Source organism: Daphnia magna, linkage group LG2 (genome assembly GCF_020631705.1).
Source record: "Daphnia magna isolate NIES linkage group LG2, ASM2063170v1.1, whole genome shotgun sequence".
Classification (NCBI taxonomy): Eukaryota; Metazoa; Arthropoda; class Branchiopoda; order Diplostraca; family Daphniidae; genus Daphnia; species Daphnia magna.
The window spans coordinates 17,111,504-17,130,270 of NC_059183.1; the positions used below are offsets into that span (position 1 = coordinate 17,111,504).

At 42.4% G+C, this 18,767-nt stretch overlaps 2 protein-coding genes across 10 annotated transcripts; one reads left to right on the forward strand and one right to left on the reverse strand.

Moving 5' to 3' along the window:
• Nucleotides 1–6,529: 6,529 nt before the first annotated feature.
• Nucleotides 6,530–11,995, reverse strand: LOC116918029 (lysozyme C II). Of its 8 annotated transcripts, none has more exons than XM_045168830.1 (8): nt 11,695–11,995; nt 11,531–11,623; nt 9,131–9,439; nt 8,975–9,028; nt 8,468–8,655; nt 8,052–8,210; nt 7,859–7,952; nt 6,530–6,809 (listed from the first exon to the last, which is right to left on the reverse strand). In XM_045168830.1, the coding sequence occupies exons 5-8, from the start codon at nt 8,625–8,627 to the stop codon at nt 6,572–6,574; spliced, it is 651 nt and encodes a 216-aa protein (XP_045024765.1). In that variant the 5' UTR covers nt 8,628–8,655; nt 8,975–9,028; nt 9,131–9,439; nt 11,531–11,623; nt 11,695–11,995; the 3' UTR covers nt 6,530–6,571. The 8 variants fall into 8 exon arrangements, with proteins under 8 accessions (XP_045024765.1, XP_045024767.1, XP_045024768.1 ...); XM_045168832.1 differs by lacking the exons at nt 11,531–11,623; nt 11,695–11,995 and adding exons at nt 9,650–9,806; nt 9,881–10,011 and having other exon boundaries at nt 8,975–9,019; XM_045168833.1 differs by lacking the exons at nt 11,531–11,623; nt 11,695–11,995 and adding exons at nt 9,650–9,806; nt 9,881–10,011 and having other exon boundaries at nt 8,468–8,713.
• On the forward strand, nt 10,003–16,479 carry LOC116918028 (zinc finger protein 16). 2 transcript variants are annotated; one of them, XM_032923677.2, is made up of 5 exons: nt 10,003–11,219; nt 12,154–12,298; nt 12,395–13,217; nt 13,589–13,770; nt 15,137–16,479. In XM_032923677.2, exons 2-5 carry the CDS (start codon nt 12,187–12,189, stop codon nt 15,748–15,750), a joined length of 1,731 nt encoding a protein of 576 aa, XP_032779568.2. In that variant the 5' UTR covers nt 10,003–11,219; nt 12,154–12,186; the 3' UTR covers nt 15,751–16,479. The 2 variants fall into 2 exon arrangements, with proteins under 2 accessions (XP_032779568.2, XP_032779567.2); XM_032923676.2 differs by having other exon boundaries at nt 10,085–11,219; nt 12,395–13,235.
• Nucleotides 16,480–18,767: the final 2,288 nt, after the last annotated feature.

Below are 18,767 nucleotides of genomic sequence, written 5' to 3' on the forward strand. Positions count from 1 at the left end.
CTCCAAAGGAATGCGCACAATGTTGCGTAATGCAGTCTAACTGTCATTTGATGATATAATGATGACTTTGCGTTTATGCAAATGAATTCATTTGATAAAGAAATAAAAAGGTAGCTCTATTACACATCGAGAAAGAATGTAAGATAAAAACTTAACGGACTTGTACATCGTTGTCGTTTTTCATGAATTATTCATTCTTTCGGTTTATATGTATAGGCCCATATATATCTGCATAAAAGTGTCTCACCGACTCTACTGTCGTTCTTCATCAAACAGTATGTACGGCAAATGACTATGCAATATTTCAATTGCTCATTCATGTGTTGCGTTTTCCAAAGAAATGAATGGGAAAAAAAATAAAAAATAAGATGAAAACTAGCCGTGCTTGACGTGCTGGAAGAGGGGGCCACTACTACTACTACTACACAAGTTATTTATTTATTTTTCCTAATGGCATTTTTTGGTCGGCGCTCTCTGCATATCATCACATAAGCAAAAAAACATTTTTTTTTTCTTCTTCTTACGTTTCATTTTTGTTTGAAAAATTTTCAATTATTTAAAATACACAAAGTCATGATTGTTATAGCCGTTCATGGGGCAGGGATATTACCAAATAGGGAAAAAAAAATATGTGGAGGGGATAAACGGAGTCGTATCTTATATGTAAAAAAAAAAGGGGAGAAAAATGTTTATCAGGAGGGCACGTGACGAGTGTGACTTACCATGTGGGTCATCTGGCAAGCAGCACCCTCATATGAGGGGGGTTAAAAAAAAAGGAAAGACGAGAGGGGGACACAGCACCGGTTCATCTCTTTCTTTTTGTGTTGTTGTTGTACAGGTAAGAGGCACACGCGTGCATCATCGTTAACTAAATAACACACATAGGGAAAATACAAAAGAGGAAGGAAACAATACACGGAGGACACATGAAGATAAATGGACTAGAAAAAAATATGACCCCCCTCAATCCCATAAGTCACACACACAAAAAAATGGCCCATTCTTTTTATGAATTTCATTTTTAAACGGCAGTTCTCATTAGGGTATCAAGTATTTAAATCATGCCGGCATTTACGAACGACTTTGTCATGCAAATAAAGAGGAGATCTTTATGTATATTATAGGCGTGAGAATGAAGCTTTAACCAGTGAAAGCGATGAACCGACTTTATATTCAAACGCATTTGGCTATTCTTATTGGAGAAAAATCAACTCGTTTTATGCCAATGGAATGCACATCGTTTCCAACAGAAGAATATAAGAAGAAAAAGTGAAAAGATGAGCTGTATGGTCTTTTTAACGGCTGCTGCGGTTATTCGCTTATAGCACACAAAAACAAACGGTCAGCAGAGTATAGAGAGTTGATTCCGAAGGCAGGAAGTCAACGACTGAAAGGTGGCCATCCGTAACCTCCCTCACAACCACCGGGGCTTCTATATACACACACGCAGACACACGCACGACACACATGGCACGTGCTATATACGATGAGTTATATACAGGAACTCCCCTTCTCTATGTCCGTGTTTTCCCCCCTCTTTTTTTGTTGTTGAGGGAAGCTAAACTATAAGGACAGGTGAGTTAGAAAAATGGTCAACTCTCTTCACTCTATTTTCCCTTCTGCTGGTCAGCGCTGATCAGTTCGTCCTCGACCCTCAGTTTATTCTTGCCCCTACTTTTTTCTTTTCATTCATTATGATGATGATGATGATAATGATTCTTCTTTTTTTGTATATACCTTGTATTTTACAACAAGTCCTCTAACAACACGCTGGAGAGGAGGGAAAAATCAGCCCTCGAAAATTCGGGGGGGTTTAAATCCATAAGACCTAAGCGTTTGGCCGCATGCTCTTTTTGTTGTTCTAGTTTAGACAGTCAGGAGCAGACATTGTCTATGCCTTTTAAATATGTTTTCATTTGGAAAATTGGATTTGAAGGTAAATCAGCCGAGCTCTTCTGTCTGATTGGTCTGCCAAACTTTTAACTGGTTGGGTCCTTAAGTTCAGCGTTTGTCCCGACATGACGTCTTTATTTAAACGACCGCACCAAATTGGATGCGGTGTCCTCTGTTTTATTGATACACTGGTCCCACTATAGAAGCACCAGATCCTTTGCTCGTTATTCAATTTACGAAGCGGTGGATTCTCTGATTACACCTCCCGTTTGGCTGCGCTTATAGTTCACTGGAAAGCGCTCCGTGCGGCTGGGGGTCAGAAACCATAGCAGATAGCGTATACTCAGAATACTAGGCAAATAAAAAAAAAATTGGACGGCTATATAGCCATCAAGATCGTGATGAAGGCGAAAGAAAAGTCACCCAACAATAATGAATGATACAAGCGGTACGTACAACTGCTGACGGATGTAACGTAATTGATGACGTAGACAGACTGTGAAACTAAAGGAAAAAGCCGCTAAAAAAAGGGAAACAATAATCATCATTAAGATCAGCCAGATAGATAGGGAGAAACAGAAAAAAAAAGGGGATGAATATCATTTTCATCCCAGTGGAGATCATTTGGAGGCCGCTGCCTCTGCAGGCCGGAAATAAGAGAAAAAAAATAAATAAAACTAGTGTAGTAAGAGATACAGAGTGTGTGTCTCTCTGTACAACTATTATAGCGCGAGTGAGGATACACACACTCCTCCGCAATCGTTGTGTTGTGTGCCAACGCACAACGCTAATTAGAACTTATCGTCGACAGCTGGATGGGATCCGTGCAGTCAACTCCCCGCCCAACCATTTCCTTAGTCTTCCCATTTTATCTGCTTCCATTCTTTCCGCTTCTGCCATCAATTGATTGAATTATAAAGTCATTGAACGAATACATCCCGAGAGTCACACATAGTGATTTGGATCTGCAATAAAGTGGGGAACAAATACGAGACAAGGACTCAGCACTTGAGCAGAGAAATTTGGACACCGGACTTACAATTTTTTTTGTAATTCTTTTGAAGTAAAAACAAAAAAGAAAGCAGATCAAAAGAGATTCATTTGCTGCTGGCTTCGATAAAAAGAAAGCTGATGGTCTAAAACGAAAATATTACAAGTACTCTATATATAATACGCACACGTATACTAACTACAATAATATATTGATAACGCGTTTTCATTGGCCGATCAAAGTAGGTTGCGGCCGGTTAGAAAATCCAACCGCTGAAATGCTCAGCTCACGCCCAAATGGACGCATAAGCTCCGAAGTGATCATCCGTGTATTCTTTTTTTTCTTTTTCTTTTATATATTGTCTGTTCATTTATGAAACCATTTCCTATAGACTATAGAACATTGCATGAAAACCTGCCCCCCCATCTCCTGCACACCTCAATTCCCCTATAAGAATCTCTTTTCAACGCTATCGAACGCTTCACGCCGTATGAAAGTCAGATAAACATCGTTTCATTTGTTGTGGGGCCAACACTCGGCGGAGAAAGTTTGCCTATTGGTTGTTATTCCCGAATTTGTCGGTTAGACTATTACGGCCGATGATGGTGGCTTTTCCGTATGGTGTCCAAGCGTTTCGATCTCGTTTTGAACCGAATCTCATCCTGTTGGATACGTGCAGTATATAGTATTTATATGTCGCTATGAAATTGGTTGTTGGCACGCGTGAAAGTTCTCGGGGTATTAGCCTCATCGTGAAGGGAAGAGGTAGGTTTTAACACATTGAAGAAGCGAAGCTTTCTTTCTTTAGTTTTTTCCCTTCTCCTCGGTCGATTAATTCTATATATCGTTTGAAATGCTCTGCTTTCACGCGATTGCGTTGAGTTTAAAGTCGATGAATTTAAGAGCCATATCTATCGAGGTAGAGAGCGTAGCGGTTGGTGGTGCCAGGGAAAAGATTATGACGCCAACAGTTACGTGATATGAATCAAATCGATTACAGAGTCATGACTCAGCGCCAGCCAAGAAGTTCGGCAAAGCCAAGCGTCCAAACAACGGCCGATACGAGATCATTATGTTGTCAGCAGGAATTGAACGAAATAAAACAAAATTCGGAGGCCGTGTCCGCGTTACTCTTGTTTTCAAGTCCCACTCTCGGCTTCACGTTGAGAAAGCTTAGAATGCATGGAATGTCATCGGTTGGCGGCGCTTAGCTCGATCCTTCTCAATCTCCTCGATTGAAAGGTTTTTAGCATGTTCCATTCAAATCATTTCGTCAGTTTATCTGACGTTTTTCTTTTGGTTCTCCTCGTCCTTGACAAGCGCGCGTGAAACATTGGGCAACATTCGCTAGATAGCCCACAGACGTGGAACAGTTAGGCTGTACGCGTGGGACGCCCGCGCGTGTTTGCGGCAATCACGCTAGCTAAGTGCTGGATAACCGACTATCTACTTCCCCGACAAAAAAAAGAAAGAAAAGAAAACCCCGTCCCTTTTACTCTTTGCTGGCCCATCACTACACGTCCAGCAAAATATGGTAGCTGGACGGATGGATCAGTCACGCTAGGCCAGTTATCCTCGTGATTACCTCGCATTGTCCTTATACAACTGGCCATTGTCTTACATTATTCTTCTTCATTCCATTTACCAGCAGCAGCGTTTCCCCCTTTGCCTCTGGCTACACACCATTCAATCGTCGGAAGGCAATTTGTTGTTGCCGTTTTTTTTTATCGTACCAAACCCGATTCGGAAAGGTAGAACTTAATGTCCGACAAGTAAAACGAACAAGAGAGAGAATTTAAAAAAAGGGGGGAAAAAAATGAGGCCGTCCAGGGAAAAAAAAAAATTGTTTGCTCTCAAGAATGGATGATGACATTTCCCCGTTGGATGCAGACGGCTGCTACAAACGGCCGACGCCGTTAAGAGAAAAAAAAAATGACCGGTGAATATTAGGAAGAATAATGTGAAGTTGGACTTGGTCACGAAGAGAAACGAAGAAGATAATGAAACATGCTCCTCCTTTGCAGTAAGTCCTATGTGAAGTCGTTCGTGAAGTGGAACCGGTACCGAACAACAGCACGCGTTCGACATACCACACAGAGAAAATGGGAAAAAAACCAGAAAAGGCGAGAAACTGTAAGACTCGGAGGAACGTGGCAAGGCAGCAGAGAGAGAGAGCAGGTAACCGCAAGAGCGCGCGCGAGGTCGGTGATCAAATAAATCGCTGGCGCAGTCCCTCCCGACGTACACAAAAGTTTGGCACGCGTTCCAGTCGTCTCCTTCCTTCTCCTTTTCTTTTTTCTCTTTATATTCCGCATGCAATGGTCCTACCTCTCCTTTTCCGAAAGCCAAAACTGAATAGGTAAAACGCAATCACCGCGATTTGCTCCACGTCCTTTTTCGATTTTTTTTTATTTACAGTTTTGAAAGGCATTTGCGTCTTCACACAAGGCTAACCCTGTGTGGATAATCGATTCCTTTTTCCTATAATTATACATTTCTGCTGATGTGTAGAGCACGATAGCCAGTGCCATAAGGGCCTCTAAAAATTCTATCTCGTAGGACATGTAGCTACTCGGCCAAGTTCAGCAACAATCGGCCGTCTTTGCCTTAACGTGCAACATAAGCTACATAGGAGGGTGCATCTAACGACCAACTCGTATAATTTAAACTCTAGCCCGTCTATTCTTTTCTCCCCCACAGAAAAAAAAAGTCGGGGAGGCACGTGATTATCTCTTTCGACGTTCCGGATCGTTCGTCGCCTATTCTTTCAATCACTAAACATAGCGAGAAAAAAAAAAAACGGACAGCAACGAACCGATACGAACCAAATGGAAATGCAACGTTTCTTTTTCCGTGTATGCCCCATTTGCGGTGCTGATTTGCATCGTGATTTTACTTCGAGGGACTACTTTTATAGCCTACACCTGGACATCTATACGTCAAACCTATAAAGCTTGGTAGAAAAAACAAACAAACATAACAATCTTGCTGGATCAAGAACGGGAAGGAATGCCTTGGCCGACCGCCAAACATGTCATCCTTCAGCCACATCAGACCTTCTTTCTTTATTGATTAACCATCTGGATTTGTGGATCAAGGGCAAATGAATTATGATGATAGCGAACGAGGGAGGAAAAATAAACGGGATTATGTAGACCCTATGCCCTTGTCATTCGATTCGGTAGACAGGACAAGAGTTATGTCTTATGGCTCTTCAAATGTACAGCAGGGATTTCTTCTCCACCATTTCAGCCTTTAAATTGTCTGCTGGATTTTGGTCAATTCAATTCTTTGCCATTTTTTACCCCAATGTCGTGGGATGAATTACACCTGCTTCCCTTCTCATGCCGATTGAAGATATACCATCAACTCCGTCACCCGTTTGCTGTTACACATCAGTGGAAGGTGAGACTGTTCGAAAAGCAGCGGTGGAATGGAGTGAAGCTTTTATTCGATGATGTATGTGTGACAAGAGAAGAGGTGCATGTTCCGCATTCCGCTTCTAGTAATCAGCGCGCAAGCGCTTTTTATCTCTTTCTCTTCACACACACACACACACAAAGAATAAAAGTATGTTATGGCAAATAACCATACGTGTACTGCAAGCCTCATGAAAATATTTTTTTTTTAGACATGTACAGATACTCTCTTTCTATAAGCATCGTTTTATTTTCTGTTCTTTCTCTGTTACTTTATTTTTGTGCCCAAAAAGAATAGCCAACCGGTCGGAATTGGTTGACTGAACGGGGACCATAGCCAGTTGGGTTGCTGCTGTTGCGGGTTTTCTGGTTGAGCGGACGATTGCGGTTTCCGCTCCCGATCGGCGCCCGACGAATCGTTGGCCAGTGATGGGCTACCTTTAGTAGTAGTACAATCGGCCGTGTAAGAATCCGTATCTCCCTGACAGTGAAGCTTCCACGCCACCCTGCAATGCACGACGTATTAGAAACCGACGAAAAAGAAAAAGAACAAATGAAAAAAAAACAGATCAGAATGGAATTCCTGTAACCATTATTCACTAGCCAGAGAGCCGTATAATAAAAAGGAAGGCATGATGTAATAAAAACACCGTACACGGTTGCCCTTCAATTGCTGTCAAGCAGCAAATGCAACACTTGTAATGTCTCACTTTCGCGGTCTTTGACACGCTGATTCCGTCATCCTCCAGTTGAAAATCATGTCCGACATTCACGAAATGTTTTCTGGTGGTTCGTGGAGAACTGCTTCACGCAGTTTCTCCTTCAAATGTTAATCTATACGTTCATTCGATATTGTATAAATCTTTGAACTGATAACTAGAAAAAGGGCTGTAAAACGATAAAGTTGGAATTGCGTACACGTTTTCAAGAAGAATTAAATAATTTTTTTTTAATGGTTGAGATGGGGACGTTTATTGATTTATACTACGATCGTCAATGTGTGTGTTTTGGTACCTTATTGGCCAGTTTCCAAACTAGTAGCTGAAAGAGAAGCCAACCAAGCACTTCTTTGTTGACTTTCCGACTATATTGCGTCAGGAGCGTTGCACTGAGCGTTTAAAAAAGAACACAGAATTGCGCTCTAATGCTCTTTTCTTTATGTTATAATTGTGGTCTATAGTTCGCTTAATTTCTTACTTATTTTTTCCTTTTTTTTAAAATGAGAAACTTAAAATTTGTTTTTCTGCACAGAAAAAAAAGCTGAATGAGGAAAAATGAATAAAAACAAGAAAAAAAAACTTAAAGGGCCACACAGAAAGTCTTATCGTTAGCGTCCAATAAATTTGTTTTAACGTGTAAGAGTTTTCTAGTATCAATTCGAGTTGGAAATTTTTTTTTATAATTACAAAAAAACAAATAACTAGCCATTAAATACTTTTTCGTAGATCGTTATTGAATTGTACAAAATAAAACGATAATAATAATAAAAAAAGAAACAAAAAATATAAACAAGAAACGAAAGGGGAAAGAAAAAAAATGGCTTTTAAATACGTACCACGCGTTGAAGCCATTTCCCGTCAAGTGCTGATGTTGCCGGAAGATTCGCTTGGCGCAAATGACGTCGTCTTTAATGTCCTCGTTCCTTAGGTCTGATAGTTAAATTAAAGAATTGCGTTTTAATACATTTTTGCTGGCGAAGGGATTGAGATGAGGAAATCGATTTCCATGATGAATAAAGACAAAGATACCTTCACAAGTGATACCACAGGCGCTATCCATGCCCTGTGCGTGATCGCACCAATACAAGTCGGAAATCTGGAACAATCCATGATCGAGAGAGCCATCCGCGTTGAGAGAGCCGATGGCAGACGTGTTGAAATTACTTTCCCAGCGCACAAGGCAAATCCCTGCGTGCATCAATGTAACGGTAACCGTCAAAGAGCAATCAAATAATTATCAGCACGAAAAAGCAAAGAAAAAAAAAACGAAGGTAGAAAGAAGAAATCATTAGTTCAATCGTTGCATAGATTTGAGCACTGCAAATAGCGTCCCGATTTCCTCGTCCATAAAAATCAATGAGAACATCACGCTTTGTAGAGCTACTTTCATTGTTCCGTGATAGAAATACGAAAAAGAAAATCATCACAAAATCAGGACAACGTACACTGAGAGATTTGATTGGCCGGCAGTTTGTACTTGTGGAGTAAATCGCTGGCGAGTTGGCATCTGTCGTACGTTTGAGCCCTGCCGAGTGGAACGCACCAAAAGGCCATGAACACCATCAACACGCCAGTCGTAAACAACGTCGTTGCACTTGAAGACATTCGTGTAATTGCTGTTGTCTATGCGGAGCTATAAGAACAAGGGGAGACACAAGGCGAACACGTATATAGGATCAATGTCCGCGTGCCTGGAATCAACTCAGCCAAACAATGTCATCATTTGCCTCTATAATTATCACACATTTGTGATGTACTAAATATGTTCGTACAGAGTACAACGTCTGAACGACTCAACGACCGTGCGTTACGCACCGGTTATACACCGTTTGAATCTAAGCAAGCGTTCAAGTTTTGCTTATTAAATTCTTAACTAAGGTTCAAAAGAACGATAAAGAATTAACAAAAGAAAATAATAATACAACAAAAAAATACTTAATTTGTTTCAATACATTAACGAACTGGAAATGTTTCGGCTTATAATTGCTGCTGATTGGCTTCAAACGCTGGATAAGTCGCACGAAAAAATACGCACACATAGTACACAAAATAAATAAATACATTAAGTGAATGAAATTTGAACTGCTGGAGTTTAGTCCCCTGTTTACCTTATTGCTTTCGTGGCTGGTTGTGCCAACGGAGCGAAACCGACTGCAAGGGGAAACGTATATAGGAGCCAGCAGCGCAACAGTGTCCAATTCTTCTTCTGCACATTGAACTTGTAGACTCTGGAATAACGAGTTTTTGGTCAGAAAGGAATAAAAAGAAAAGAGGGGAAAAAAAAAAAACGGGTCGCAGATTGTGCAGGTAACGAGCTCATCGCCGTCTACCGGTCCGGGTCATTTAGCTCCGACCAGGTGTCCTCCAGCGGAGCAGGAAATGATTCGCTTGATCGTTCATCGCTCTTCTAAAATGTCCTTTAAAAAAAGGAGAAAATAAGGAGAAAATAAGGCAATGCTTTACAAAACAAAAGGAAAAGAAATGTATTAGAATAAAAATGAAATAAAAAAGAACGCAAAGTTGATGATGTTGTTAAACGCCCGAGAGTTCTATCACCTATCGATTTTTCAATCAGAACGCAAAAACTATTCGTTATTCTATGTTGGAAATAAAATTTGATTTATTACCAATTCGTAGAGAAAACGTGCAAGAATTGATTCCGCTCAGAATATTTCCATATTCATGAGAACAGGTATGGTAATGGCCAATGATTTGAGATATCGGACGGTATAAGGGAAAACACGTTCGCATAATGGTGGGGCCAAATCATAACGGTCTCGCATTCTGAAAATGCAAACATGCTCTGCTTTATCATCGTAACGTTCAAAACTTGCATGCAGTAATGATGGTGTCATCACCCGCATTCGTTTTTTTGTAGCACGTGAGATTGCAACGTTGAAACGACTTCGAATGACGTATGTTTGTGTTGGTGGAGGGATCAAGTATGTCCTTGTTTTGTGCCGAGTGATTTGGTCCGTCCTATCTCAATCTTGTAGTCAGTATCGAAATAAAAAAAGCAAGTCAAAATACAGTGTCAACAAACAAGCAATAAAATCTGGAAAAAAACGTCAAAAAAAAAAAAAAAAGAGACGACCCAGCCAAGTACACAAGGTAAGATATCAGTTGAGCAAAGAAAGCCTGAAACCAGTCGGGTCCAGTTTTCATTCGGTCAAGACGAAAAAAACAAAAAAACCCGTCATTAAGGTTTATAGTCCTTTTGCGCTCACGTAATCACGAGATAAGCGATACCTCCTACACTAGTGACGTGGGCGTCCAGTCCCTTTCCCGATCCTGTACAAGATGCAGAAACACAAAGAGAGAAAAAAGAGATGCCCAGGACGATGTTTGGAAGAGGACATGGCGGGAGACGTGGATGAGATGCGTGCGCACGCACGCAAAGCAATTTGAACGTGGGAGAGAAGATAGGAAGGGCGGGTGCCGGCCCTATAACGCAGGGTGGTGGAGGAAGAAAGGGTGGGCAACAATCACGGGCAGTCCACCAACCAGATCTGTTCGCTTTCCTCCGGCTCATCCAATCGCAGCTCGGCTCCCGGGTTTCTCTCGGTCGACAGACGGGGGAAAACAAATGCGAACGGATGATGGCCGGGTTGCAGTTAAAACCGACGTGAATCTTTACGAACCCCCCCCACCCCTCCCTGCCTTTCACTTTATTTACTCCGACCCTCGGCTTTTAGCTAGTTTGCCTCCCAGACAGTGTTGCAGCATCCATTTGAAGAGTGATGCACTGCGCCAGCGCTTCCGCACTGTAGGAGGGAAGAGTTTGTGTTGCATCTGTAAAGTAAAGTGAACCATCCATCCGACAAGTCAAAAGCTTGAGCTACTCGCCTGTGACTTGATTAGACGTTCACGCACATTCACGAGCCACTCAACTTAAACAGTGACTCCCTGTTCATAAGACTGCAGCAGTCAATCTCCTCCTACTTGCCGCCCGTTTCTGATCCTTTCATCGCCAGTGAGAACAATCTGGTCCAGCAGATAATCTATGCGTATTGTAGTGGAGCTTTTCAGAAGGTTTTCATCCACCATTCGTTTGTGATCCCTTTTTTTGTGCTACCTCGCTTATCGACTTCGATTTGACGTCCACCCTGAACAACAATCTGCGCCTCAGGATTCACCAACAGCTTTACGAGATAAAACGGCCCAGTTTGATAGTTACGTGTCTACCGTCTCGTAGAGGTAAGAAAAACAAATAAAAATAAGCCATTTGGATCGATGTATTACGCATTTCTTAAGGTGGCTCTAATGCGATCGATGTTGCCCTCGGATTTGTCAGGGTACAAATTTGACAGGTGGACTGCGGCAACATGGCGCGAGAACGTCATAGAAAACGCGTGACTTTAATCGTAGAATGAATCCCTTTCCTGTTGATATTTCGATATACTCGTATAGTGCAGCAGAATTCACACCCAACAAACTGACATCTCGTTGGAATGAGAATAAAAGAGAGAGCTTTACACGTGTGTTGACACGAAGATAAGAACACCTACAGCTAAATCATAGATTTTTGTGTGTCCGCCTCCGAGGAAAAGCCGAGCGTAAAGTACATTCTGATGGCCGTCAGATTTGTGTTTACCACGATCCTGATTAGAGCAACGAACACAAGTTAGCGTTGTTGATGCTTTTATAAAAGGGGCAACAAACATTGATTTACAGCACGTAATCGTGGAAACTTTTGTTCGTACTCCGGGCTCGGCGACAATCCCGTTTAACTGATCCTGTCACGTTCACTTCTCCTCGGCGCACTGAAAAATAAGAGCCATCTCGTGAATTCTTATCAGCAGCGAGATGTATGCGGTTATGAGACACAATTTAGGAGGGTGTTTGGGATAAATCTTGACGTTTTGAAGCTTAATCGAGTCCACAGCTAGAATTAGTCGGGTGAATAAAGATGTCACAATTTCGTTGAACTATGGACTCGTTTAACGACGACGTCCACTATGATACCAGCAGGAACACAGTCACTGAATGACTGTCACCGTCTCGTTAAAATCATTGGGGGGGTCTTAAAGATTGCAAAGTCCAATCATCTGATATCTTTTATTTCATTTATAATTTTACTGGTTTTTATTTTTCTTTGTTTATAATCTGTGGTTTTATTTTTGTCTGATAGCGCCAGGGTCACCAGGGCTGGGTACAAACTGACATGATTGTTCGCCCCAACGTTCAGACACTTTTGAGCCCTCGGTCCTCCTCGACTGCGACAATGACTGACGAACGGCCACTCTGTTCAGAACCACAACAGTCAGCTACTAGAGGTTGGTGGAAACATCTTTTACTTTCAATCGCTTTTCATTTTTAATAAACACCGTCATTGATTTTGGGATATCAATTGTTTGACGTGTGCTATTCAGACCTAATTACTGCGCATCACCACTTCGGGATGGATCGACTTTTGGGCAATGAGAAAGAGACGCCATTAGCACCGCAAACGACGGTCATTAAGACGACTACGTTGTGGAGACCCATCGCCCTGGATACAGCAGAATCACCCCCACCTCAGCCAGCAAGTCCTACGCCTTCCATTTCATCCGGCGACAAGATGTCGACGACACGAAATTTCAGCGTCCGCTCCTTGCTGAGCGAGTCTGCCAGTTATCGACAGGCTAAGGGAGATGTAGTCATCATCGGAGAGACATCTGGAAATTACAAGAATTTGGGCAACATCAACGACATTACGGCTCTCAATCGCCGGATGAACGATGCTTTATCTAGAAGGCTCTCATTGCTTAGCTATGGTTCTTTTCTTCCGCCGGACCTGGCCAATAAAAATCCATTCAGTCCCATCTCGCCCGGTGGGACGAATTTCCTTCCGTTTGGGATTGGACTTCCTTCGTCAGCTTCCCAGCAAACATCACAACAGACGAGTGATTCTCTCTTTAACCTCCGTCGGCCTCCGCACAACAACAACCAACAGCAGCAACATCCGTACTCTTTGGAATGTTTCCATCAGCGCGGAGGATCCGCATCCGGAGGAGCAGCAGGTGCTAACGGTGGAAGCGTTGCCAACGGATTGAACGGATCCGCCGATTTTTCGTGCGTCAAATGCGAAAAAATGTTTTCAACTCCGCACGGACTGGAAGTGCACGCCCGTCGTTCGCACAACGGGAAGAGGCCGTTCGCTTGCGACATCTGCAACAAGACATTCGGCCACGAGATCAGCCTCAATCAGCATCGGTCCGTATTTTGTAGCCGGTCAGTCAGCTTACAAAAATTCGTATCTAATTACTTGTTCATTATGCAAAGGCAGCATTTAATTAACGATAGAATTTTGCTTTACTTTCATTCAAGTCTAAACCATTGTTTTTCCTTCTGGGGCACATTGGTTTAGTTTTGATTGATGTTTGATGCCTGAAATTCGAACGGACTTATGGACGGAAAGATTTCACGAACACGCTGCGCATGACGAGTCTTAGAATTATAGACCTTAAATGTTTTTTACGTGATAAGAGCATTGTTAATAATAGTATTTTCGGTCGAGCAATTCAGATGACATAAAAATAAAAAGAAACGGTCATTTTTTTTATATTTTTCACGCCGTAAATTAGGTCGCTGCACAACACGGAAAAAGTTTTCGAGTGTCGACAGTGCGGCAAGACGTTCAAGCGGTCGTCGACGCTATCCACTCACCTGCTCATCCATTCGGACACCCGCCCATATCCTTGCCAGTATTGCGGCAAAAGGTTTCACCAAAAGTCCGACATGAAAAAGCACACCTACATCCACACAGGTAGGCGAAAGTTTTTTTGTTTGTTTTTTGATTCCAGTAATTTTAGAATAGACGGCAGAAAATCTGTTATAGGATTATATCATGCAAATCAACTTGATGTGTGATTCACTTGGTTAAAGCGGGAGAAAGTAAAGTATCTCGTCTAGTTGAAGTTCTATCGTAGTACAGACAACGGACACAATCTGAAGAGCTGGCAAAACACTCGACATTGACTGGCTTTCACCCTGTTGTAGATGTTCTTTCCATCCAACCCTCCCTCGTATAGCCGCGCAAATATTAGTTCCGTCGAGGCTTGACACGCACTGGGTGCACGCAAGCCGAGCCCCACAGCTTCCACACACACACACAAAGTTAACCCAATTATAAAGATCTCCGAGAGCTATAGAGGTCCTCTAACCCATCAGCGTTCGTGGTTATTCTAACTGATTTCCCTGCTGGTACCTTTTCTATTCGCTTCCACAACTGATGTCCCTGTAAATGGAATCACAACAGACGGCTAGTCAAGAGCCATATCCAGCGTCTATAGGAAAGAAGACAAGAAACATTTGGGCAATGGCGTGGCAACCTAAAAAGTTCGTGTGTAAACACGCAGTTAGCAGGTTGGCACGGCTCTCGTCTTTCGTTTTCCTAGCCCACCCACCCCACATTGATTGGCTTTGATCTTTTCCTTATTGGCTGGCACCGTAATTGCGTTATGGTCTCTCTTCTATACGTTGCGACTAGGATCTAGTAGTAGAGGCCATAGTGTCTATTGCTGATGCTTGCGTAAAAAAAACTTTGTTAATAAGAGAGAGAGGGAGGAGAGAAAAGACGAGGGAGCAAAAGGGACGCGTCAAGGGGAGTCTGTCGATTGATTTTTACGACGGCACAGCTGTATAGGAAGGAATAGGCTATATGTTGTTGCCAATGATTGCGGTTGATCCAATCGTTTAGACTCTTTCCTTTGTTTTCCCCTTTGTTTCGCACGCACTCGCAACAGAGATGTAGTTTTCCCTTTAGATATTAATATATAGGATAGAAGCAGCGGAGGAAAGAGACACGACCACCGTTACATTAAGAAATCCAAATAAAAAAAAACCAACCGGGGTCTATTCAGCCCAATCTAAAAATATACGACACGATTTTCATTCAACTAGTTTCTCTCTCTCTCTTGTTCAAAGTGGGTTGATACCATTGACGTACATGATCTTTCCAATCAAATCAATGAGAGAGCGGTCGAGTTGCGGCTGTCAGTTTGGTCCACATTTAAACAGAATGCTCCGTTCAATGTAAACTCTACTATTTGCAAAGAATGTCTCGAAGGAAAACACACACAAAAAGGATTGCCTGGCATATTTTTAATTGTAAACAATTTGATTGGGTGCAGGTGAAAAGCCGCACAAGTGCGCAGTATGCGGCAAAGCCTTTAGTCAATCGTCCAACTTGATCACTCACTCGCGGAAGCACACCGGCTACAAACCGTTTGCTTGCGATCATTGCGGACGAGCTTTTCAGCGCAAAGTTGACCTGCGGCGGCACCGAGAAAGCCAACACGCCGAGCTCTATCCACCAACGACGGTTGTAGCCACAACATCTTCCCACCAGCAAACGACCGCGTCGTCCAATAACTCATCGACATCGTCGATCGTAACTACGGCCACGGCTGTGGTTACAACCACTACATCGAGCGCTTCTGCTGCGCTTCATCAAAATCATCAACAGTCTGATCGGCATCATCATCGTGGTCATTCCACTGTGGCAGCGTCGACGCCATCGGCTTCTGTCGTGGCCGCTGCCTTGGCCCATTTCAACAGCTTCCATTCGTCCTCGAATAAAGATCACTTGAGAGCCTTGATTAACAGCAGCGAAGTCAAAATGGCGGCTGCGGCCGCAGCAGCCGCCGGACTGCCGAACTTCCTCACCAATCATTCTGCATTTATTGGCCAACAACAGGATTTCATGGCCAAACATCATTTGCTACAAGTGAATCAATCGGCTTGAATTCCAATTTCTATTGGGATCGCAAGTCGTAATCCTGAAATTGACTCTTTTTGTCTTTTCTTTAAATTGCGTCTGAGTTATGTTTGTTTTTTTCGAAATTGCCAGACGAAAAGATAAAATGACGTCAGTTTTTAATGATGCGTTAAGTACGACGTTTGTTTGCGTGTAATATAATTTCGTCGCTTTTCAAGGGTGTGAATAATTTTCTCGTCTGTTATGCACTCTTTTCCATCTCTCGCATAATTCGCATAATGTCACGTAGTATACTTTGATCGCACCAACCATTAGCCAGCAATGATTGTCTAGCCCTAAAAATTAAATATTTGTGATTTCGTTGTTAAATTTTTCGTTCGTTTTAATTACTTCTATCGGTGTCTATTTGAACATAGGTATTTGTGTAAATATACCACAGATAGTGCTAATCCTTTAATGAAATTCCTTTTGTTTTTTGTTTGTTCTTTTCCTTTGTGTCTTTCTCCCTTATTCCATTTCTCTTGTGGATAGACATTCTTTCCAAAACCGTTGTTGTCATTAAATTTATTGTTTATTTGTTTCTCTCAAAACCTACCGTCTAGCCAAATTCGCGACTAAACAGTCTAAATTATGTAAAGACACTTGATGTTATATGTGTGCGTTTCTGAAGCCAACCGTCTCCCTTCTTATTACGAAAGCAAAATAAAAAAAAAATTATTCCTATGAAAATACACGCTACTCTTTGAATGTTAAAAATCGTTTATTCATTCAGGAGTGTGATAATTATGAAGAATCACTGCAACATGTGGATGCTCGTTAAGCCTGCGTAGAGGATACACACTAGCGATTCTCTCCAATCTAGACAGCGCAGGGAATAAAACTGGGGCTATTAGCAGTGAGTCGTTAACAGCCGGAGCAAAGGGCGACGACACTTGAGAGTCATGACAAAGACTGATTGTCTGCTATTAACAATTCTGTTATGTTCCCTAACACAAGCACTCCTTCCAACGACACTTACGATACTGCGCCATGCATAATTGATGCGTCCCGGGCAGCAGAAAAAAAAATAGGAATAATATCGTACAGAAGCGAAGGGCAAAGAAAAACGGACTGCCTAGTTCTCCTGCTGCGAAAAAAAAAGGGGCAAAATAGAAAGAAAAAAAATGGGGGATAGAAGAATCCCTCATGGGGAATCAGAGCGATATCTGCGCTAATGTCAACGTGATATCGAGATTGTGTTTATATTATATATATATATAAAAAAACTCGGCGCTACAGATGGCATCGCACGGGACAACGCCAAAATATAGGGGATCGCCGGACAAGAACTATTGCTACCGTACTATATCGTTGACATGGATATGTCGCTTACTTCGCTTTGTATATAGCCTTCCTTTCGAATCTTATCTAGCGTGATCTCTTATACGGCCTATACGGTGAACTAAACGACCTGAGAGACGGACCAGAGACTTTCCATCTCCTCAACAATTTACAGTTAATATCCATGACGGTTGTCTCATTGACTGATGAGACAGAATGACAACATCCTTCAGCACTGACTTTCACCATTTTCTCTTCTTAAAATTCCCGTTTTCCGGTTTTGTTCATCCTGAAGCCCATCCTGCAGCTGGCGACGATAGTTTACGATTATAAAAGGCTTTCTTTGTGGTAGCAGGACTCCTTATGTGTTGACAAAGGATCGCGTAAAGACGTTTGAAGATTAAAAGGATAAAGAAAATGTTCGATGGGCCAATGACATGCAGTATGAGACCGAACTACCAAGGACTTTTTGTTGTATTATCTAAAGAGAAACCCCACCCTCACTCATCATATTGCGTTGTTGTAAAACACAGAAGTGATGGCGTTCAATGCGGACTGCGTATAGAACAGGGGGAAAAAGGAATGCGGCTGTCAAACAAGAAGTGGGGCTTTTGGCTGGCAGCTGTCGAGCCCAATGTTGAACGTCGGCAGACGGTCCCAACAGTCAGCCGTAGCTCTGAATCGGTGAAAATCTATCGGAAAAGAAAGAGTCAGTCCCTCTCTGCGAAAATTCCCGCGAGAGAATGTCTTGTTTTTGCTTTATATATAAAAAAAAAAAAAAAGTAGCCGAAAGAAAACGGAGAGCATATAGAGAAGCAGAGGAGCAAATCACATAACCTGCAGGGCCGGAACTCACGTCTCTTTTCTTTTTCCGTTCATGTCTAAACTACATACGCAGTCGAGTGTATGTCTACTTGACTGGTCCTCCCCACAATCGCATTAGCACACTCACTTGGGCCTTTTTTTTTTTTTGTTCCAGTGCTCTGGAACCGGGCCGGCACACGCCTCGTCCGTATAGATACACCCCGCAGTCTGATTCTTTTCGCTCTATATAGTCTTCCATCTATTTGTCTGAATGCCTCCTATATTTTTATAGGTTCGCTATAATCTGTGGAGTGGAGTAAGAAGAAATAGGAGCAGCTATAGCGGGTTTGCGGGCCTTTTCCATCAATCCAGTTATCGTTTGCCACGTAGAGACTCAAGTAGCTATACTAATACAACAACGACACACTAGCGAAAAGAGTCGGGTTACCACCGCAGAGGCTGCTATACCGTCACTTTTATCCAATATCGAGATGCAAGTGGGCAACAGGAGATGGGAAACACGGAGGGTTAGTCCATAAGTGTGTGTATTCTAGCAGCAGCGGGTGTGTCAAATCCATTTTGCGGACAAAAAGCGAGTCAAGCAAAGAGTTCTGTTCTATATCTGTGCCTATACACGTCGAGCAATCCCGAACTTTTCATGTAGAGCTGACAATCCTATTATAAAATCCGTTTTCTTTTCAAGGAAGAGAATTGAATATGACATTCGAATATGACACCGTGGTTGGCGAGTACCACACGCTTTGTGATATTCCATAGCAGTGTGTCTAGTTCGATAATGATTAGGAGAAAACGATGAAGGCGTTGACCACTGGGGTGAGACGGATGAACAGGGAATTACACGCGTGCCTGTCGTTATTGCCGCCAGACTTCTCTTGTATTCGCATAAAAGGTCTTTCTGT